At 42.7% G+C, this 23,823-nt stretch overlaps 1 protein-coding gene across 1 annotated transcript in view; it reads right to left on the bottom strand.

The window, feature by feature from the left end:
• The window catches only part of MARCHF10 (membrane associated ring-CH-type finger 10), a 79,416-nt gene that overhangs the window by 40,587 nt on the left and 15,006 nt on the right, over positions 1-23,823 (bottom strand). Inside the window, exons 3-4 of the mRNA XM_040640430.1 lie at positions 22,161-22,280; positions 1,548-1,719 (exon numbers count right to left, since the gene is read on the bottom strand). Of these exons, the coding sequence (XP_040496364.1) occupies positions 1,548-1,719; positions 22,161-22,280 (292 nt within the window). The remainder of the gene's footprint in view (positions 1-1,547; positions 1,720-22,160; positions 22,281-23,823) is intronic.

Below are 23,823 nucleotides of genomic sequence, written 5' to 3'. Positions count from 1 at the left end.
GCCGGTGCTTTTTAAAAGCTTTTACTGCAAGTAACATCCTTCATTTGATGAAATAGATATCTTTCTGCCAACTTGGCTCTCTTGCCTAAACCTTGGTGTTTTCCAGGCTAGTAATTCAAACGTGATGTTTTGTAGAATGTAAAGTGAATTAATTCTTCCTTTTGTCAGTGTTGTAAGTTCCATATGGAGTTTGCTCGGTTAGAAAAGCATCTGTATTAATCACACAGACCAAAGTCATCTCATGGGCCTCAACTGTATATCTTAATGATTTTTCTCCACGGATGACAAAGCAGCCCGTGCAAATAGCTGCCCAGTTTTCTTAAGAAGGCTAGGAATTATATTGAGTGAATGGAAGTGCATTATTTGAACTTAAGTTCAATTTTTTTCTATTCAAAACATCCCCAATTCAATAAATTACAACATGTATTTTGATATATTTGGAGAATGATCTTATCTGCTCTATTCCATTCTTAAACAGCTGAATTAAAAACATACTTCCTATTAAAAATCTTAAAATGAGAAATCGTTAACTATTGATGATACTTTCCCTTGATAAAATAAGGAAAAAGAGCTCAGGCTTTGCTTGGGAGGACATTATTTCAGAAGTCAATTTGTTGTGTTGTTTTTTTTTTTTAACTTCATTAAAGCAACAAAATGTGGGTGGTTAATCTGAGGGAAAGCCGCCATTTTCTAAAACTGCATTAAGACTTCACTGGATGGGTGGTTGCATGACAAGAGCTATTTAGGATTAGAAAGTAGTTGTGATTTGTATTTAAATGAATCGCACGCTATTTACAAATTCTTCGGCAGTTAATTTGGATCGTTTCCATTCTACTGCAAGCAGAAGGCAGACCTTTCTGCCCAGTTACCCCAACTTGGAAGTCCGTTCCCTGAGGAATCAAGTTCATCCTCCATATGTTGGCTTTGATGGGGATGAGCCTGGGGGACTCTATGCTTTCACTTGAATTTATCCTCTTTCTGGATACTATTAAATCACTCCTGCCTCAAGCAGAGGACTGGTCTCTGCTTCAAAGGCAGCTAAAGAGTGAATTATTTACCAAATTGCACAAAAGGGAGGATTTATCAAGCCCCTTTTCTCCCAGAGAGGACAACCCCAGAACTGGAGGACTTTATTACTCTCTTTCTAAGGCTATAAATTGAGGCATTCAGATGCTTTTGAAAGCTTCTCTTCATGCTCTTGCTTGAGTCATAAGATTTGATACCTGGGGCCAAATGCCTTTATCCCCTGCAGAAGGGTGAAGAAGATGGAAAAGTGCCGGCTCTAAGCAAGTGCCACACAAAGCCAACGATTGGTCAGAAAATTTGGGCAGTGGGAACAGTTACTCTACATAATTCACACCTCTTTGACCTGCTATTCTACCCTGAAAAGAATTTTACCATTTGCATAAGATCACTGGACCCTCCAAAGTCTAAATCCACCACTTGGGAGAACACTAGGTGTAGCCAGTACCACCCATCTGACTGTTGTCATTACCTATAATACTGGGGTTTTAGATTTTGTGAGTTTCAGTAACTCTGCCACTCACCTGAAGAGGGTTTGCTGGGACCTGCTTTCTCCACTTTCCTTGGAGTCATGGTACTTTTATGTTTCTGTTTGACTGATGTTTGGTCAATTGCTGGAAGTTTGGAATCACACTTAACTGCAGAACTCTTGGTGGATGGTCTTGGTTCAGCTAGAGGGTCCTCCTCACCAGAACTCTACCAAAAATGAAAGGTGGTTGAGTATCAGTGGCCAAGTAGGTCGTCTTTGCTATGCAGAGGACAGACGAGCTGAATGCATGGACCCTTCAGCGTTAACATGCTTACTATGCCCTTTTAGCAGTGAGATTTTGATAGACTGTATCCGTTTAGAAGTATCAATTAGAAATAATAGCAAAGTTAATGAGTCTATTTTGTAGAACACTATAAAAAGAAGGCACTTCTATGAGTCTATCTCGTAGAACATTATGAAAAGAATGTGTTTCTGACCCTTGCGTAAACCCAAACAGCTCAAGTTAAAGGCTACGTATGAAAGCAGGAGAAACAATCAACGCCCTTAAACTTCTTGCTTTTGTTATTTGAACTACTTTGGGGGTGGGTGAGGAACAGCGTTCTTTATGGTAATCATATACTTAACAATGAAAACCAACCCCTCCCTCCGGGGGGAGAGGGTCACTCAGTTCTTCTGCAGGCACGTTAGTCCAGTATCGGGACACCCTCTGAAGATGCAATCTTCTGCACACAGGGGGCCCCATTAATCCCCCTCCTCCCCTCCCCAGCTGTGGCAGTTTGTATTAATCTTGCTCATCGTTCTCACTGACAGTTGTGGCATTTTCATTTCAAGGCTCCTGACTCAGGAAAATACTCTGAGTAGCTTTGAATTATTGGGCACAATGTAAGACAAACTGAATTCTGAAAAAGTTCCCTACTTGTCAGTCTTCTCCAAAGAAATCTGTATAAATCTAAAGGTGGGCAGATCATTATCCTCTAAGATTATAAGTCCTGTTTTGTAATTTAGAGTCTGGATACAGCCTTCAAACTAATTATTGTTTCTCAGAAAACAAATCAGATAAAGGGACAGGGTAAAGAAAGGACTTAATGAATTGATTCTCCATTTTCTTTTTTGATTCCAGAATTTAATAGAAATCCTTGAAAATGATTGTGACATGTCAAAGATGAAGCATTAGGTCATATCTGAGCACGAGACAGGGTGTTTTCAGAGAAGGAAATGTGGGCAAGTTTTAATTATGAGGCCTAAGACTGTCATAGGCAAGAAGAGCGTCAGTAAACATGTGATGGAATTTCTTCCACAAACTGCCCAACACAAACACATGCCATTAGTGTGTGGAGAAGCCTGCTCACACAGGGGTCTCTTCTTCAGCCCTTTCTTTCCTTTTTTTTTTTTTTTAAAGATTTTATTTATTTATTTCTGAGATGGAGAGAGAGAGAGTGCAAGAGTGCACAAGCTGGGGAGACAGGCAGAGGGAGAGGGAGAAGCAGACTCCCTGCTGAGCAGGGAGCCCTATGCAGGGCTCAACCCCAGGACCTTGAGATCAGGGCCTGAGCCGAAGGCAGATGCCTCATGGACTGAGCCGCCCAGACGCCCCCTTCAGCCCTTTATTTCTAGCCAGTGCAAAGGCAGGAAGGATGCTCTGGGCTAAGACTATCAATATCCACAGTGACAGTATCAGGAAAAATAATCGTGTCCACCATTACTAGTGGGTCCATCACCCTCAGCCAGGGCTGGATTCTTTGCTTGCCCCAGGCAGTGGTGAACTGGGAGGAGTGAGTTGGAGACAAGACTTTTTATTGGGTGGGTGTTAAGCCATATTTATCCTTCCTTCACCCACTCATTATACTTCAAGCCTTTAATAGCACCAAAGGTGAAAGAAAGTTTGGCCCCCTAGACAGTGCCTATTACATATGGTATTGTGCACCTGCATTCTGAGTACACCATTTTCTGGTTCCTGGTTCCATAAAACTTACTTCTGCTTGGTAGTCATTCCAAAGAGTCCAGAAATTGTGGCTAAAGAGGGTGTTTTGTCAGCAGGAAATAAAGTCACAATGGTGGGAACTATAATACTTATGAATGTTCTTGCTTCACTGAGTCATCGTAAGCAAATCATTTCAACTTTCTGTGCCTTTATTCATGTCCTCTTATGTTCTCTGCCATTCTCATCTATCCTCTCTTACGAAAACCCCTCATATTATCCAGGGAGGAGGATCCTTGGTGGGATCCTTGGTAGTAACTCATTCTGGCAATAAGGCATAGTATTTAAGACTTCCTGGGAGTGAATCCTTACCCTTTCACGGAGTTATTGTGTGATATATGGTTAGTTTTAGTTCATCTCTCTGCATCTCAGATTTTTTTCATCCATGAACAACAGTGGTCTACCTTTTGGTGGTTCTGTGAGGATTAAATGAGTTAAGATGTGTTGACAGCACTTAGAGAAATGCCAGGCGTGTAGTAAGTGCCATGCAAGTGTTGGCTTTTACAATTAGCTGTTCACTCATGTTCAGCCATTAAATTAACTAGCTAACTACTGGATATGAACTACGTATTGTGAAAAGCAAAACCGAAATCCCCGATGAAAAATTCTATTGGATTTTCACCTAATCCAAAGAACTGTGAACAGAGAAAGTGGATCGGTGCCCACATTGGACTCTTAGTTTCTTTCGAAAGCTACATAGATTGTCTTATAAGTAGTCAGTTGAAATTTATCTAGTCTTAAGAAAATGTGGTACGATTTCTTTTTCACACAGTAAAGCTCTAATGGAAAATATTTAACAACGTTTAGAGATTGTCAAACAATAATAATTAAATTATTTTGATTTAAAGTTGATTTTAAAACTTTTTCTCTTGTAATTTTGAAGAGTAATTACAATTTTCATTTCTTCCCCCATACGTTCCTAAGTTGAAATGTCACATGGAGGTAGAGGCAACAGCACATTGCTATTCCTTTGAGGGAAGAAAAGCAGCTCTGCCTTTCAAAATCAAAGTCTAAAGCATTAAAAAAAAACTAGAAAAAACTTAAAAAAAATCAAGCTACATGATGTATGTGAGGATTCTAAGTTCTCTATTTGTAATTTGGTGAGAAAGTCCTAAGAAAGCCATGTGAACTAGAAGTTATTGTCAAAATTAACATTTTCTAGAGCATTATTATATTTGTACTTAACGTTTTCCAAAAATCCCCAACTTGCTTTTCTGGCATAATAGAGATATTACCTTGCCCAGGACTAGGCTCTCTCAAAAGTTCAAAGAAAGAATCACATGGAGAAGAGAAGGAACTTTTGTCAGAGAATGCAGTGGCACTGGGCACTGTGACGCTGTAATGGTTCTAGTTAGGCCTGTAAGATGGAGACCCAGGGGTTGGGAGTGGAATGCATTTCCTCAGGGATGTGAGAATGACGACATTTTTTTTTTACCTGGGACATAACAATGTTGAGTCTGGGATGGCAAGGTGACAGTGAACAGAGATGATTAGAAGAGCAAGGAGACCAAAGTAGTCAGAGACAGACAAGGCCAACTTATTTTCCAGCTCTTGCCTGATGGCTCATTTCCAAGACCTAGGAAACTGGTTCTCAACTGGTATGCCACCTCCCTCCCTCCCCCAGCGTGTGCTACTGAATTCTGATTGACAGACTAAACCCATTTTGCAACAAGTCATGTGATGGAAAGCTGGACTGAGCAGATCTTATGACATGGTGTAGACCAGGGTACAAACTGCTGGGAATAAGAGGGAAGAGGCAAAGAGTAGTTGTCAGGCTGGTGCCAGAGAAAGACCGTGTGTTTGTGACATTCAAAATGAATGTGTTGTCATGAGAGTATGCAAGACCGTGATCAAGATGGTGATTCTCGACATTCAAACAGTAACAACATGGGAAGGGTGACTAAGGGACTGTGGGTGCGAACGTGTACCTTCAAAGTCTCCCAAAGTCCACATTCATGCTGTGCCTCGAACACAAAAACAGCCTTAGAGAACTGAGGGTAGCTTGTATAAATAGCATTCTGGATAGGGTGGACCCCTTTGTGTATTTAAGAACTATAAATTTAGCATATTCTACATAGAATGCTGGCTGTTATCACAAAGCAGGCTAAACTTTCTCTTATCTAGAAAAAACTAAGAGCAGCAAAGTCCTGCCCATGTTGTGGACAGTTTTGAGCTTACTGGAATTGTAAACTTCAGCAACAATAAAGAACAAGGATCAGTAACCTTTTTTGGGTTTTGGGTTTTTTTTGTTTTTTGGTTTTTTTTTTATTTTTTGCTTTTTGGGTTTTTGTTTTTTTTGGACTCAGGTACCACCTGCCAGAATCAGATTGCTGCTTAACCCCATTTGTCTCTCCCACCTGAAGGTTTGGCTGCCAGCGGGTGCTGGGTAAGAGCAGGGTCAGCAATAAACCCTTGCTCTCCATTTTGCCACAAGATGCTTTTTGGAGTCAGATGGGCTGTCACGTGTATAACTATCTTGCGTACGGGTCTGTACCATTGACTTAGGTAAAGTTCTCATGCAGGCAAGTTGGAATGACTCAGCCTGAAACACTGATCTGAAAGCAGTAGTGGCCTTGATGATTAAATTAATGTCTGATGACCATTGGGTCTGCTCCCTGAAGGGGGGGCATGTGGGACAGTAGAGTTGGCTTTGTGCTTACTCTCCATCTCACTGTGGAATGGCTTCTGGGGGAAACTCAGAGCTGCAAGCTACTGAAATAGCAAACATGACAGATTTCCTGACGCTTGCTAGGTATTTCTTGTAATGCAAATTGATTGATCCCTTGTGTGTCGTAGAAATCACTGTCGGTTTACACGGGTGGTGACACATTTTCATGCTTTTGGGGACAAGTATGTATGATCTCTGGAATAGAGTTCTGTGTGGGGGGCAGTGGGTAAGGAAGTGGTATATGGTGGGAAAATGTTGTATTTTTAAAATTTGAACACTACAGTGTAGTGTTTATTTATTAAAAGATTTTGTTTATTAGAGAGAGAGAGGGAGAACAAACAGGGGGAGCAGCAGGCAGGGGGAGAGGGAGAAGCAGATCCCATGGTGAGCAGGAAGTCCCAACGTGGGGCTCGATCCCAGGACCCTGAGATCATGACCTGAGCCGAAGGCAGACGCTTAACCGACTGAGCCACCCAGGCGTCCCCAGCGTAGTGTTTAGTAGCACATTGAGACGACAATATATTTCTCCTCCATTCTTTATTTGGATTCATATTCCCCTTTTAGCTGAGAGGAGCATCTGAGGAACATGAAAGCTTTGGCCATCAAATGGAGATGACCTACAAAATTACCTCCTACTCAAAATAGTATGTCTAAAATGTGGGAATTAATTGAGAAGTATCATTTGCAACTACCATATCTTCAACCCCACGCTAGGCACCATGAAGGAATCTAAAGACAAAAAGCTTGCAGTGGGAGAGAGATGATTATACCATACTAGCAAAATGCAAAACAACATTTAATTAAGCGATAAATTGGGTGGCACCAATTCTGAATTCCAAAGAAACAGAAAAAGATGTGAAGTCAAGGCAGGGTTCATGTGGCAGGTGGTTTCTGGAACCTGAGGGATGGGTAGTAACTGGCTCGGCTGGAGGCAGCACGGGAGCCAAGGTATGGATGGAGTAACAAGTTGGGCATGATTCTCAGCAGGGCAAGGGGCCAGAGCAGAGAGTGTGGGAGGAGCATGGAGAACAAAAGCTGGATAGCAAGGTGGAGTCAGACGGTGGGGGAGGGGCTCTGAGATTCAAGCAAGGGATTGAGAATCCATGTGATAGAGATTGGGGGTCTGAGCAGAAAAATGCTTAACAAGGTATTAAGATTAGCATGTATATTTCTTTCAGAGTGGGGAAAATAAAGCATCCAGCAGATGTGCCAGTGAAATAATATTTTTGTAGTTTCAGTGGCTTATTTATATAAAGTGTAATTCTTCATTACAAAAGAAATGCATGTTCATAATGGAAAATAAAGACAAGCCTGAGAAAGAAATTTAAAACCTTCAAAACCCCATTAACCTTGAAATAAAAACTGCAAATAGCTTGGTCTATATTCTTTAAGACTCCCTTTTCATGACTGTGATGGAGGCAACTAGCTTTCCACTGAAATCCCTTCCCAAGTAATGAGTTGAAGCTGGATGTGGCCGCCCACCTTGAACTGAAGGTTTCCGTCTCCCCTGCCACTAGATGTGAACTCAGGAGGAAAGTCTCACCAGCCGGTGGCAGTGGGAGTGATGTGCGCATTCTGCCTCAGTGTCTGGCTCAGCACCTCAGCTTGCAAGGTAACAACTTTGAAAGTCGTGTGTTGAAGACAACCCAACCATTATCGGCCTGTCTCTGAAAGTCCCGGTGGAGGAGAGCTGCCTGCTGATCCGGTTCACCCTGAACTGTCACAGGCACAAGAACTAAACTTCCATCTTGACGGAGCCATCACGTTTTTGGTCCCTTTGTCACAGCAGCTGACGCTACTCTAACACACATTCTTGCATATGTATGAATATGATTTAAAAATAGAATTATATATATGGTTTCACTTAATGATACATTGCATCAACAGACACTTTTTATCATTTTTTCAGTCTTATTTTGAAGAATGTCATATCTACAGAGGAGTCGAAAGAATAGTACAAATAACACCCATTGCTCTTTGGCTTGTCGATTTGCACGTGTGTGCTCTCATGTGCACGTGCTCGCTCTCTCTATATTCTTTTTCTGAAGAATCTCAAGGTAAGTAGACTTCATGATACTTCACCCCTAAATACTTAAACATGCATCTCCTATCAAAATAGACATTCGCCTACAAAGCCACAGTACCATTTATCTTACCTAAGAAAATGTAATAGTTCCATGACATTGTCTGATATGTGGAGCATATTCAAATTGTCCAAAAATGTCTTTTTACCTGTTCGTTTTGATCTATGATCCCATCAAGGTACATGCATTGCATGCAGTTTTAATGTCCCTTTAGTCTTTGGTTTTCTGCCTTTTTTGCTTTTTCATGTTTTTTTACTGTTTTGAAGAGTCCCGGCCTCATTGGTCTTAGGTTCTGAATTTGACTGTTTCCTCATAATAAAATTCAGGTTAACCATTTTTGGTATGCATATTCTATAGGTGGTATGGTGTCCTTTTTCATAACATCACACATTAGCACCTCACAACGCTATTTGATAATGCTGTTTGATCTGTAGGGAAGAGTGGTGACTACCAAATTTCTTCGATGTGAAGTTACATCCCCCCCATTGCAATTAGTAGGTAATCTACAGTTGATTCTTTGACACTATCTGATTCATAAACAACATTTTACCCAGTGATTTTAGCATCTTTGATGTACTTTTTCCTGATTTAATAATTATACGGGGTAGCAAAATGATGATTTTTCTAATTCTGTCATTTCTTCTATAATTAATAGCTGGCATTCTTCTCTAAAGGAGAAATTCCCCACCCTTCTCTTTTATTTACATGCGTAATTTATTTATTATCATTGTGGTCTCAAGAATATATTTTAGTCAATTACCTCATCATATTCTTTGATGCTTAAATTGTGCCAAAAATGGTGAGTGGGAGTTCATTGAAGTTGACTTTTGACTTTAGTTTTTGAGCACTTCTTTGCTTTCTGGTACAATAAAATATCATAGCTTCACCTTGTATTTTACCTGTCTCAGACCTGGAATCCAAGAATTTCTGGTTCCTTTTAGTTAAAATGGTACTGAGGAATTAATATCTGTATGCGAGGTGCATTCATTGGTAGTGGCATGCATTGTTCCTAAGTCCTTTCAATAGAATTCATTAGAAATATGTATTTAAAAAATCGTGAGTTCACAGTGATATTTCTAATTAAAATGTAATACTATATGGAGCTTTCCCTTCCTTTAAAAATATCTATATTTATATTTTACACTTAACATCTTTATTCCTTAATTATATTAATATTTTTATGTTTTAGCCTGTAGTAAACATGAAATATCAGAATTACAATGCAAATATTACTTTAAGAATAAACCCACTACATAAAGTTCATTCTTTCTTGGTAGTTCTCTTTGTCTTCAGAATATACTCCTCAATTACTGGATGGATCTATCATAATTCTTTCTGCTGGTCATATACTTCCAGCTTTTTGCTATAACAAACAGTGCTGTGATGAACATTCTTATAGATTTACGCACATCTTTAATTATCTCCTCAAGTTTCCCAAAGTGGGAATTTATATTGTTAGATTAAAAGCATCACAAAGATTTAAAGTTTTTTGTTCCCAAATTGTCTTCCAGAAATACTGGTATCAATTTACATTTCTAGATGTGTATGAGAATGCCAGTTTCTACATAACTTTTCCAACTATTCTCTTTTTTTAAAAAGTCTTTGTCTTTTTGGAAGAAGATTGTAATTTTGATTTGTAACTCTTATGTAATTTTAATTTCATTATTACACAGGCTCATTTATCTCACCGACTTAGAATGTATTTCTAAAAAGGGTCTGAGATGATTTAAAAGTTGAACTCAAAACCATTTTAAAAAATGGAAGAAGAGGGGTCCTGGGTGATGTAGTCTGTTAAGCATCCAACTCTTTTTGGCTCAGGTCATGATCTCAGGGTCTTGAGATCAAGCCCGGCATTGGGCTCTGTTCTCAGTGCAGTCTACTTAAGACTCTCTCTCCCTCTCCATCTCCCCACTGCTCGCTTGCTCTCTCTCTCTCAAATCTTAAAAAAAAAAAAAAAAAAGGAACAAGAAAAGGCAAAACTAATTTATGGGGAAAACAGAATAGCAGCCACCTCTGAATGGGGACAGGCACAAGAATTGTCTAGAAAGGGGCATAAGGAATCTTCATGGGGTAATGAAAACTTGTTGGGGGTTTGGGTTACATGGTTACATGCATTTGTCAAAACTCATTAACTATTACTGTTAAAATCTGTACAATTCACTGCAGGTAATTTCTAGCTCTAAAAAATTGGGAAAAAATGTGAACAATCAAACCCACAAGAGCCATAAACAAATACTCCACACTAGTTAATGATGAACATGCTGAAGTGTTTGGGAGGGGGCGGGGCGAGTACTGATGTCTGCAGCTGGTTTTGAAATGCACCGGAACACAAGGTGGATCAGTGGTAGGTGATACGCAATAAAGCAAATACAGCAAAATGTCAACAACTGTAGACTCTGGGTGGTGGGTATATGGATATGCACTACACAATTCTGTCAATTCTTCTATATGTTATGAAGCTCTCAGAGTAAAATATTGGGAGGAAATGGAGCAGTAGTACAGATATATAGATAGTGCTGGGCTGCCGGGATAAACTAGGTACTTGGTGGGAACACTGCCAGTTTTCTTTTTATGGCTCATAATAAACATTTCATTAGATTTAAAATGTTTCCTTCATGATATCATCTGGTAACAATGAGAGATCAATGATCGATATAGGAAAGTCAATGTGAGATAAATTTTAAAAGCTATGTCTCATACTTGGTGCTTTAGAATGAACATAAATTTATACTAACAGGTGACTTTTCATGGAAAAGGCAATATATAGCCACATACGTTGGGATATGGGAATGATGAGTAAAACAAAGACTTGGCTCTTACAGAGCTTACAGTCTAGGTAGGAAGGTAGATCATTTAATCGAATAATCACTAAAGAAATGTAAAATTACAAGTCCTAAATTAAAAAAAAAACATATGGACAACCATAGAAGATTGGGCAGAAGGGTCCAAATCTCACTGGGGGAGAAGGGAGTTTGGAAAAACCTCCCTGAGGAGGTGACCCGGGCTGACATCTGAGGCATAGTGGGAAGGCAGGGTGCGTGTTGTAAGAAGAGGGAACAGCACGTATAAAGATTCCTTAGCAGGAGGTAGCCTAGCACATAGAAGGAGCCAAAGCCAGTGTGGATGCAGCAGTACAGAGGGCCAGATCCTGCAGGGCCTTGTTGGCTCCATGACGGATTTTGGTTTCTATTCTGAAAGTCACAGAAAGCCACAGAAGGAGTTTAAGTGGGTCAGGGTTCCACTCGTCACTATCACTCCACCTGTGGTAGGGAAAGAGGGATTTAGGGGGAGGAGTAGAAGTGAAGACTGGCTAGGAGGTCTCCACAGTAACCTAACTAGGCAATAGAAGAGAAGCAAACACAGATTAAAAGGCTATTAGGGAAGTAAAATGGGAAGGACTTGGTGACTGAATTGAATATGAGGGTAAGGAGGAGAGAAAGTGCCAGATTCTGATCATGCCGCACAAAAGGAAGCGTGAAGGGCCAGGTTGGGGACTGTAGCACTGGGCCTGTGGAACCTTCCAAGTAGATGTAAAGAGGAAACAGTTGAATATTCAGACCTGGAGATTACAGGTGAGTTCTGGGTTGGATATGGAGATCTGGGAGTCCTTGGCAGTTAGCATCTTGACTTTGGCAGTTAGAGTCTTGAGGAGGTGACCTAAGGAGAATTTATAGAGCAGGACTTCTTGGGGGCAGGTCATGAACTTGGATGGGAAAATTACATGTTTATTTCCACTAACCTCCAACTGAAATCTAAGCATGGCTTTCATTTCTGAATGCAGGCAACGAACCATGGTAGTATCAGCGGTACCTGTGACTTTGTCACCAATAGCAATGACAGATATTTTCACATTTCATTAAATTTGTTACAGATGTCTCAAAAACCCCTTCACGCCCATCACTTGTTATTTAACGTGTTAATAAAGAAGCACATATATTACTGAACCACAGATTTCTAAAAAATATTTTGATGACTATTTCGATAAAAGTGGTTTCCTTTGAAGCCCTATGTATTATTATTTTATGCATTTGAAAATGTTCTGGGAAGAGGATCTAGAGAGTTCACCCTACTGTCCTAGAGGTCTGTGATACAAAAATAGGATAAACCCCCAGGTATGGAGTGAGAAGAGAACCGAGCCTCAAGGAATCCCGGGACTCAGAGCCCGGGTTGAGGAGGAGGAGACGAGAGAGGAACCCTGGAGGAGCAGGTGGCTTTGCAGGAGCTCAGGGACGCAGCATTTCAAGACGGACTAAGGAAGCCAGTCAAGGCTGCCAAGAGGGCAAACGTGGTGAGGACTGAAAGACCTGCCACGTTCAGAGACGTGGAAGTCATTCGACAAAGTGCCATTTCGTTGGAATGACGAGCATGGAAGCCAGATTGGAGTGGGTTGAGGAGTGAGTGGGAGGTGGGGAAATGGAGTCAGTGTAAATAATTCTCTTGAGAACTTTGTGAAAGAGAAGAAACAAGTGGAGGGGATGTGGGATCAAGGAAGAACTGGTTTCTTTGTTTTGTTTTGTTTTTTTGGCCGGAGACCTTGGATCATGATTAGATGCTGATGGGAAGGCTCTGGGACAGCTGGAGATGCAGACAGGGGAAAGGGAGCTGGAGGAAGGGTGCGGGCAGCAAGGAGCGGGGATCTTGAGTGTAGGTGGAGAGGCTCATAATGGGTGGGACCGAGGAGAGGGTGGTACACAAGGACGGGAATGGGTGGGCAGGGCAGCAGTGAGCTGAGGAAGCTTTCGTCTGAGGACCACTAAGGTGTAGGATGGAAGAGAGGAGGGACTGAAGACTGGGCAAAAGGAAGAAGGTTCGAAGTGGGAGAGAGAGTTGAGCGGGGAAACTGGGCAGGACTGAGGAGTCCCAGGAGGTTCGTGGCTGTGACCTTTCAGTGGGCACCATGTCTCACACTTGAGTGATTTTTCTCCAGCAGTTATCAGGGGCCTAGAGACCCAGAGACTACGGATGGCTGGGATTTTGCCCGAGAGATGAAAAAAAAAGACAAAGGGGAAGGGAATTATTAAGGGGATTTTTTTTTTTTTTAAACTAGGCTCCACGCCCAGCATGGAGCCCAAAGCAGGGCTTGAACTCACAACACTGGGATCAAGACCTGAGCTGAGATCAAGAGCTGGATGCTCAGCTAACTGAGCCACCCAGGTGCCCCTTATTAAGAGGATTAAGCACAGAGTCTGCTTAGGAAGGGAAAGTCAGTAAGGGGACCCACGAGAAAGCAAAGGGCCAATAGGCCAGAGGTTCCCAAGAGCTAGAAGAGATGTCATAGCAAAAAGGGATGAGCAGGAGAGCTGCAAGTCTGGTGTGATCTGTGGATTTTGGAGATGGAGACCTTTTGGTTGATGTCACAGTCCAGGATGTGCCGTTGGCATGGGGAGGTGGTTGCAGAGCGGCATGGAGGGGGACACTTAAGATGCATCCGGAACTGAGAAGCCAGGGTGTGGTGTGATTGTCCCGGTGGGTGCTGAAGTCATCCAGGATTGTGGCAGGAGACCAGGAGATGGGTGAACAGAGAGCCAGCCACTGTCAGAGTCCTCAGTGAAAAAGAGAGAGTGGCAGGGAGACAATAGGGATGATGGGGGTGGGGGGTGGGAGAGAGGGTGGTGGAATAAAACAGCACAAGCCTTAGTGCACCTGTGTTTCCATCAAAGCCTGAGGAGCAGTGGTCTGGGAGCAGACCTGGGAGAGAGAAGGGCCCCCTCCTGTCTCCTGATCCTAAGGAAAGTGTGCAGGAGGGATATGACTGGCGCCCCCCAGGGAGGGGAGCTCTGAAAAGAGGTCTGATGTACATGTCCTGTGCCGCAGGAAGACCAGACAGCTCACTCTCGGCCAAGAGTGCCTGTATCTCTTTGACTTCAGTTGTTTCTTCAGCCTGCCTCAGCGCCTCACCCCCACTTCGAGCTCCCCAAATCCTGTCGTGCCTTAAGATCTGGGGGGAAATCTGCATCCTTTATGAAGCTTCTTCAGGATTCCTTTTGCCTTTTTCTTACACTCATCAGATACTGTCTTGAACTGCAGGCATTTGTGCGACATCTTATTTCACCAGCACTGTGAACTGCCCAAGGGTGGGGGCATGGTTTATTTAGTGCCCTGTCCCCATAGCACCTAACACCCTGTCTTGGTTGCAAGTGGTTCATAATTCCTTAATGAATAAAGCAATATAAAAGCAATACCAAAGAAAATTTGAGGATGAAATGCTGTATGTTATAAATCATGTTTAATGCAGGTCTGCACCCGAATAACATCTTGCAACTGAAAAAAATTTAAAGTTTTGATAGCTGGAATATTAATTGGTTTTTAACAAGTTTTTTGGGTGTAAAAATTAATTAGGGCCATTTTTTTTAAAGGAGGGAATTTTAATAAAATGTAGTAAACTGAAATGCATAGCATTACATAAAATGGGGAAAAACTACTTTATTATGATCTTCTCCCATGCGATCTCAGAGCTGCTGAGTCCAATTAACGCAAGGAACTCTCTGGGTCAGACGCCACCGATTCTCGGCATCGACAATTTCACTGAGCTGGGATAACAATTGAGGTTTGTATCATCCGACCACATGGCAGAATCACCCCAGTGGAAGGACTGACTTGAGGCTGTCTTGCTTATCTGTTAAAAAAAGGCAGGACAACATTCTAGAAGCAGCTGCAATTTGAACTGACAGTTGCCCCATTTTACTGCCATGGCCTATTTTTAAATTACCTAGTGGAACTCAGACAAAGCACAGAAATGGAGAAATGAAGTGCTGCGGGCTTTGCCCAACGTACAGTTAGCGTTTGTGGGCTCTGTCAGTGTTGCCGAAGATCTCCGGCGCCCTGGTCTGCCCACAGAGGGGCGTGCTCGCCAGGTATGCCAGTCAATCTATAATCTAATCATAAAAGAAGTATCCACTTCAGTCTGGTGAGTTCTCTGGTGGAACATTAAATCACGTTTTTATAACAAGATGACTTCTGTTAATAAAGTACAACTGAGTGTCAAGCCAACTTTGGGCCGTTCTGAGTTTCCTCTGTCCACAGAAAGCTTCAATACAGACTCTCTGATGTCCTTGTGTTCTTGCCTATCTGTGACAAAAGGATCTTAGCCAGGGCTTTGAGGAAGCCATCTGTCCCTTTGTAGAGGGGTATGCCTGGGGAAGAATTCTCTCCCACTGGTCACTCTCTGGTCAGCCCCAGCGTTGAGGTTTCCAAGTGGTTGATTGTAACCGACTCGTCTTCAAGCCCAAACTGGCCATGGCACCTCGGCAGCCTCACTAAACTACTTGCCTCTCAGGACTGGCAAGCAACATGGAGCATTCACTACTCCACTCCAAGTAACAGCATCTCCTGTTTTCTCTCATTCAAGATGAGGATTCCTATTTTGGCTGTTATGGCTATATCACTAGGACTTCAACATGTGTGCATTCCTAAAACATTCTTGTAACTGTTAGCCGTCACACATTCATGAAGCTCCTATTAGGTGGTGGGCATTGGAAATATGACAGTAAACGGCACCTGCCCTTGAGTAGCTTCCAGCCTAAGGGAGGAGGGTGATAGGAAGATGTATCCCAAGGTGGACTTGAGCCCAGAGGGTGTTATGGGAATACAGAGGAGGGACAACAACAAAGTCACCTGATCCCTAGGAGAAGCTCTAGAAACTTCACAGAAGAGGTGCCCTCAGAGTTGAGGGTCAGGCCATCAGGGACCTTGAGTACCTTGCTAAGGTATTTACACTTGATTCCAAAGACAAGGGGGATCTACTAAAGGATTTTTAACAGAGGAATGACATGATTCAATTGCTTCTAGAGGGATCACTCTTACTGCAGTCTGGAAGACTGGCTGCAAGGGGTGAGGTGAAGGCAAGAAGTCCAAGGAAATGACTCCTGCAGTTTCCAGGCTAAAAAAAGATGGCCGTGTAGAGGGGCATGCTGATGGACAGATTCACGAGAAAGGAGATAAGACAGTCTGGCTTTGGTATCTGATTGCTGTGAAGTGGGAGAAGGAGGAGAAGGAATCCAAGATAATTTCTGGAATTGTGACTTGGGCAGAAATAAATTCAGGAAGAGGAACCATTTTGAGGGAAACAGATGATGCAGTCAGCATCCTGAGTCTGACTTGACAAGGGCTTGCGGGACATGGCATGGTGAACAGATCAACAGCTAAAATGGAAAACAAACTCAAATGAGAATTCCCACAGATCTGCACTTGTCAAACCGTGGGCTGCACATTCGCTCCCCGTGACGTACGTTTGGAGCTCCAGTTGTCGTGTGCAGAGCTGCGGTATTGCTCAGGTGCACCTCGAGGGTGCAGAATCCGAGCTGCAGTCAAGAGGGTGGCTGTGACAAACACCACACCAGGTGCTAACGATGACTCACAGCCTCCCAGGGCGGGGCCTTTCGGCAGTTAGAACCAGTGTGTGCGTGTGTGACCTGCCTCATCCGCACACTTGGGCCTGGAGCCAGAAAGAAGGGAGGCCCGACCCTCAAGGAATCCGAGAATGGACAAGCAGAAGTTAGGGAAAATTAAAAGTGTGAGTCATGGAACGCTTATGCCCTGTGCTAAGCCCTGGCTGCTTTCATGACACCGGTAAGGGTGTTGGTAGGTTGACATTGACAGATTAATGGGAGAACAACTCCGCGGAGGGGTTTGAAAGGGGAGAAGCTGAAGGTTTCACAGGCAGGATAGGCTGAATAAATAGGTAATGAAAGGAGGCATGCAAATATACCGAGGTCGCAGAAAACACAAAACGCAAACCGAGCCAGCCTTTTTGGACAGCTGCACCGTTGTCAGAGAGCTAACATTTGCAAGGAGCTGCAGTATGCAAAGCACTGTATTGTGGATTATGCAGGGTCAGTTTCTGGGAAACAAAACCCTTCCTGGCCCAGGGGCTCTTATCTTGTTTTCTGAACTTGGCCGCAGTCTGGAGCAGCGCTGGCCCATAGAACTTTCTGCAATGGTGGAAATGCCCTACATCTGTTGTGGTTCAGTATGGCAGCCATGGGACACATGTGGCTACTGAGCATGTGAAATGGGCTAGTGAGACCAAGTAACTGGATTTAAAATTTTCTTTTAATTAATTTAAAGGGAAAGGTAAATAACCACACACGGCTAATGGCCACCTTATTGGACAGCACAGTTCTAGACTTTTGCCGCCCTCATGTCTGGATGAATATGCTGACTTTTTAAGCCACTGCAGGGTTACTTGAAGAGTCTTTGTTTTCTATTTCAACCTTCAAAGTTTGTGTGGATCATCATGAGCAAAACAATTAAAATGTTTATGTTGGGTAATCGCCTTCACACTTGAGCTTACCGTGCTTTCTGGGAGGTTCGGGTGATCTCACTGGTCAAAATCCCACTGAGCCAGGCCTGGGGACGAGCCAGTTGCTGCTGGTGTCAGGTTTACTTCCTCCTTCCCATGTAACGTTGGGTCCTTATGACCTGGAATCTAAATGTTTAGTTGCCGGTTGCTGATGGTGAAGGACAATAATCCTGTTCCTATCAGCAGAGCAAGCGGTACTCTTGAAAGACTGAGAGCTGGTTGGTCTCCACCTTCTTTGTTGACGAAGTAAATGCAGTGACAACATGTCCTCAGTCCTTGAGGTTTGTGCATTTGGAACAGTGTCCCTTCCAGCAAGGATAGAAGATGAGAAAAGCTCATGATGTCCCTCTTCATAGGAGGTTACTGTCTCCCACCCAAGTCCTGGGCTAATCATTTTCATCATTTTCTATGGGGAAATCAGGGCTCCTGTTTCTTCTCTGTGAAGGTTTGGGAGGGCGAAATATCCTATCAATTATAGCAGGCTCCTCTAGGCCAGCGGCTGTCCTGGGGACACGGTTTCCTGCTCGTATCGAGAGACTGCTTTGCTTTTTAGTCTACAAATCATCCAACTCCTAGTTGATTAGGGGGAGCTCCTGTGTATTTCCCTATTTATTCTACTCTGATTAAAAGTTAACATGGTTATATGTAACTTTGAGAAGGGTCTAAAATTAAGTTGCCTTTTAGAATTAAGTTGGCTTTTAGAAATGTGGCTTGGGATTGGGCTGAGGTAAGAGAAGGTATTCTAGAAGCCTCAGAACCTGCTCTGCCACTGATACCTACTAGAGCACCATTTGTAAGACTAGTCAGACACCAAGGCAATTTATAATGTAATCTAATGTTAGTATGAATGTAAGCGTCTCACTTGTTCTCGCATTGATCCCACGAGATAAGCATTAATAATAAGTATCTCCTTGATGGGAAATTGAAGTGCTTAGAAGTGGTTTGTCTGAATTCACACTGTAATGAGGGACAGAGATGGCCCTTGATGGTAAGCGTTCTTTCTACTTTGCCGCACCACTAACTTAAATGTATTTAGGAGGTACCACTTTAAAGGACATCGCAGCGTGAGCTTGATGGCTACTGCTCTATCTTGGATTCAGGTGTACCACAACCTCTGCCTAAATAAAGGTGCCGGTAAAGCCACTGGTGGCAGTGAGGTCATTGCGCATAATGGAGTGGCCAGCACGCTGTGCATTTGGGGATCTGCCCCCTCTAGGCAGGTGTCTGGAAATGTAGCTTGATACTGGATCTGTTACTTGATGATGAATGTCCAGGTTCATTAGAATTGTGATAATCTGAGACTGGGTCAAGGAAGGAAGTGTCAGAATTTGGTGGGGGTGCTTCACGCAGTGACTGCGGTGGAAAGCTTCCCATGGATTAAACAGTCCATTTCCATCCTATCCGCTCAATCAGAATGAACTCTCCTTTACAAATCAGAGGCAACATGTTTCTTGGAGTTTTCAGCCACAGGAGTCTCTAGAAGAGAATTAATTACTTAGGGGGAATGTTTACTGATGGAGGAGGGCTTTGGGTAGGTTTACCCCTACGCATTGAACTGTATCTTTCTCCTGCTCTTTTCTCATTGACCAGTGATCTTTTGCAACTGTAGTGCCTGATGTGGCACTCAACACACTGAGCTCTGCAAATTGGGACTGGTCTGGCCTGCGTTCTCCTTTGGCAGGTGCCTGCATTCTTGCAGCTTCCTCTGGGAGACTGGCTCCAGGACCTCCCTTGCACTGAGGAGCCTATAAAAAGAGGTTTGATAAGTTCTGTATTCCCTCAGGATTCAAAACATAGCAGGGCAGGCCCAAACTATGAGGGTTAAAGAACAAGCAGATTTTCATTGACATTTGGGTGGGGTTCCAAACCTGGGAGGAGAGAATGCTGCAAACCAACCCATGATCCTGGGGGCTGAAGAGTTCCTGATCTGGTTTATCTCATGAGGGATCTCTGGCTTCTTTTGTACCAAGTAAAAGTTGAAGGACTGAGCAGGGGTGGAGATCGACATTAGGAGCACACGAGTCAGATGGCTGATGAGTGATGCATTCAGTGACAGTTTTGCTCCCCCTGCCCTTCCTGTGTTTTTGTGTCCAGAGGCAAATCCTCCAATATCCCCCAAAGAATATCAGTAATACAGAGAGCAAAGCAGAGGTGAATTTCACTGTGGAAAATTCACTCTTCTTTGATAGAGAAGATGTGACCTTGAAGGCACTTGTATAATCAAGGGCCAAACCCTTGGGATATCATTACCTGGAAAGAAATGGAGATTATGTAAGTCATGTTGTTTTGGGTTCTCTGGCAGACTGAGGTGCAGTGACAGAGTGCAAACATGAAAAATCCTATTCTTATACTTTGGAAATGGCCAGTTCTGTGCATCTGACCACATATTTTTGTCCTTATTTCATCATTACTTTTATATGTACAACCATATCCTTTTTTAGATGCGGTCTGAGTGTTTTGCAATGATGATTTAAAGAATGAATAATTTTTATAGCATGAAGTAGAAAACTACAGAAATCTGTCAACAGCCTGTCCCCCAAACAAAGTTTGTGGGGAGGAGCATTGAAACCTCAAGTCCTAGAGTATCCCGAACGTGTGAGTATCGCCATTCGAAATGGCCACAGCTATGCACGTGAGTCTTTGCATGAAAATACAAGAGCCCAGCTGCGCATTTGTTAACGGGTCTAGGAAGACTGCTACCTGCTACTGTTCAACCTACGTTACATTTTTTATCTGTTCCTGAGTTTTGTTCCTACGTGCAAAAAAATGTGAGAATTTATCTTAATGCTAAAAATGTGTTGTTCTAGCCAAACTAGATTTAATTTTTGGATTAATCTCACTCCCTTAGTTTAATCAGCAGCAGGCATTCTATTTCGTCTTTGACTAACAGGGAATGAACGACCCAGGCGATGTGTTCTTCTCGATGGTGCCAAGATTGTAAGAGAGTCTCTTTCCCCTTCAGACTCTAGGTGGAATATTTTATCGTGTGATTTCATGTTCCTTAATAGGGAGTATAGATCTCACCCAGGGATACATCTACATCCATAAACATCAATCATTGATGTTTTTAAGGTATCCTTTGAACATTAAATAACCACGGTGTGAGCATCCCAGATTAAAGGAGAAATCCCAATGAGAACTTGATTGATATCAGGTATCCAGGATCTATCTCGGGGATCCACGCCGCTGACAGAGAGAGAGTCTGTCCTCTAGAGTATATTGCAGGCATAAAATATTAAATAAGAATTCATAAAAGGCATATAACTCATCTTAAATCAATTCACCATGCTAACAAACGGTGTTGAATGCAGCTTGTGGTATTTAGTGCTTACACAGGATAAGTAAAATCTGTACTCAGATAAGATCTTAAACATGAACTATGATCATGTAGTTCAGTGGTTCAGAGCACCCTCCCTAGATTGACTGCCTGGGAAGGAACCCCGACTCCACTACACACTGTCTGTGAAGTCTTGGGTCAAGTTTCTTATCTTTTCTAAGGCTCAGTTTCTCATCTGTAAAATGAGGTAAATACATAGAGATTTATGAGAATTAAATAAGCTAATATGTATAAAACGCTTAGCACAGTCCTGGAACATTGTAAGCACTCAGATAATGGTAACTAAAACTATTATCATTATCATATCACTATCATATTGATCTTATTATTTTTTATTATCATCCAGACAAAAATACTTGAACAATTTCTAGTTATTACAGGATGCAGTTATGACTACATTTTACTCTATTTAAAGACAAGATTAAGCAATGCAGTGGGTTAGATTAGAAGCCCATACAGATATATGATTTATCTTTGTATCTAACTTATGGCTATGGTTATATGGACAGATCAGATAGACATCGAAGCAGGTGCATAGATAGAGAAATGATGCTGTGCTTTAGAAGGCCCAGTGCCTCAACTCTTTTTTTTCCATTTTTAAAATTTAAATTAGCCAACATATAATACATCATTAGTTTTTGATGTAATGTTTAATGATTCATTAGTTGCATATAACATCCAGTGCTCATCACATCATGTGCCCTCCTTAATGCCCATCACCCAGTTACCCCATCCCCCCACCCACCTCCCTTTCCACAACCCTCAGATTGTTTCCCAGAGTCAAGAGTCTCTCTCTCATGGCTTGTCTCCCTCTCTGATTTCTCCCCATTCCGTTTTTTCTCCCTGTCCCTATGATCCTCTGTGCTATTCCTTATATTCCACACGTGAGTGAAACCACATGATTATTGTCTTTCTCTGATTGACTTATTCATCTTAGCCTTAACTCTTGAAAGAGCTGTAGCACTTCTGATTTGGATGGTGCCCCAGAGACAATCTCCATCAGGCCCATCAGGAAAAAAGATCGAGGCCCAACTGGGGTGAAGGGGGACAGTTGCACAGCAAAGGAGCCGCCTGGATGGTACCCAGGATGGGAGCTCTTGCCCTTGCGTCTCCCTGCTCTGCCCTTTAGGATTCTCCAACACCTCCTTTTTGTGTTAGCTTTTTCCTAAGTGAGGTGCGTGCGCGCGCGAGCACACACACACACACACACACACACACACACACACACACCAGCAGCAGCAGAAGCAAGGGGGGGGGGATCTCCCAGAGTTCTAAGTACCTGTTTGGAAGATGACCCACTTGAAAACCGGGTTCTCTCCAAATTTGTCTCTGGCCCCCAAAATTGATCTCGTTTCTTCTCATTTGGGTCTCTTCTGTATTCCTGCCGTCTCAGACAAGCCTGCAGAATAAAAAATGTGTCTTTGGCTTAGGTCTGCGATGAGCATTGACAACTTTTTGCTTAATTCCTATCACAAGGAGCATGAAATACATAATGTCCATCTCCAAGGGCTCATCAACACCTTTACCAAGTGTGAAGACGCTCAGCCAGACGTCATTCTCTCTTCCATTTGCCCAAAATGCCAGGTCAAAAATAGTCGTCACTGCTTTAATAAATTAAAATCAACATACCAAGAGGTGTTTTGACAAGTATTTCCCCAACACCTTCTTAAGGCAGGAAGTACTTGATACATGGCATTAACTTCCCCTTCCGCCTTGTCTTCAGAGCCCCTCACCCTGTCGCCGCTCTGCTCCGGTCTCGTGGATCACACCTGGTTCCAGGGTAAGACTTTTCCTACGTGGGAGCTTTGGCACGTGCGTGAGCTTCCTTCCACTTGGAATGCCTTTCGTGGGATGTTCGCAGGATGGCAACTCCTGCAGATCTATTCAGATCCAGCTCACGTGGCATCTCTTGCCTTGCCTTGCTGTGCTCCTCTTCCCCAGGCCAGATTAATTGCTCCCTTATACAGACGCAGCTTGAATTATGCAATTTTTTAAAACTGTTGTGTTTAGTTGTTTTGAGCCCGTGTCTCCTGCTGATCAGTGAGAACCCTCAGGGTAAGGACCACCTCTTATCTTTGAATGCCGCAGCATCTAGCATTTAATGTTCACTGAACTGCAGATTGTTTCAGAGGGAAATATCAGTCCCCAAATGCCAAACGATAAAAAAAATAAAAATAAAATAACCAACAAAAATTTCCATTTTTTAAAAGACAAAATTAAGAGAAAATCTAGTACTGATATATTTCTTCTCCAGGATCAGGACAGAAAAAAAGCCCAAGGGTATCATGTGCTATGGGGGTTTCAACTGATATTTTAAATAGTTTAAAATAGTAAAACTTCTTGGAGCATTTCTATAGATTCAGTGCCCGAATTCACCTTTGCGCTGCTAGAGCCAAATTATCCGCTGTCATGGTAAAGAAGTGCAATGTAAAGACCAAAAATACTGTTTCTAAACAGGGCCTGACATCTCCCCTTCCTGGCTGGGTTGAGAAGGAAAGATTCCTTCTGCATTTTTCCCCTTTGTTAGAAAATGCATCTCCTTCCTTGATGTGGAAGCACTTGCCAGAATTTCATGCCTCGGGGAAAGCCTAATATTATGCTACGCGGTTAAAAATAGAAATGACCTGATATTAACAAAACATTTACCACTTGGAATTGGGAGCAGCGAGCTGGTTACACTTTACACTGTGCTTCACAGCCGCGTTGCTGGTGAAGCCCTGGCCTCAGGGCTCATGCACAGCGGCCAGGTGGTACCTGCAGCAAGTGGAATCCTGCTGAAAAGTATGGTTCCACCCTGCCTTATTTGGAAAGGGAGAGCAATCCAAAATGGTTGCCCCCCCTTTTTTCCTGTTTCACTGTTAATCTTATTTTCAAAAACTATGCTATATAGATAGCAAAACATTTTAATAAATCCTGGGCAGTGTTTTTTTTTTTTTTTTTTT

The sequence above is a fragment of the Ursus maritimus genome, unplaced genomic scaffold (genome assembly GCF_017311325.1).
Source record: "Ursus maritimus isolate PB19 unplaced genomic scaffold, ASM1731132v1 scaffold_24, whole genome shotgun sequence".
Classification (NCBI taxonomy): domain Eukaryota; kingdom Metazoa; phylum Chordata; class Mammalia; order Carnivora; family Ursidae; genus Ursus; species Ursus maritimus.
The sequence above is the reverse complement of the archived record's forward strand: the minus strand, read 5'-3'. Positions and strand labels throughout refer to the sequence as shown.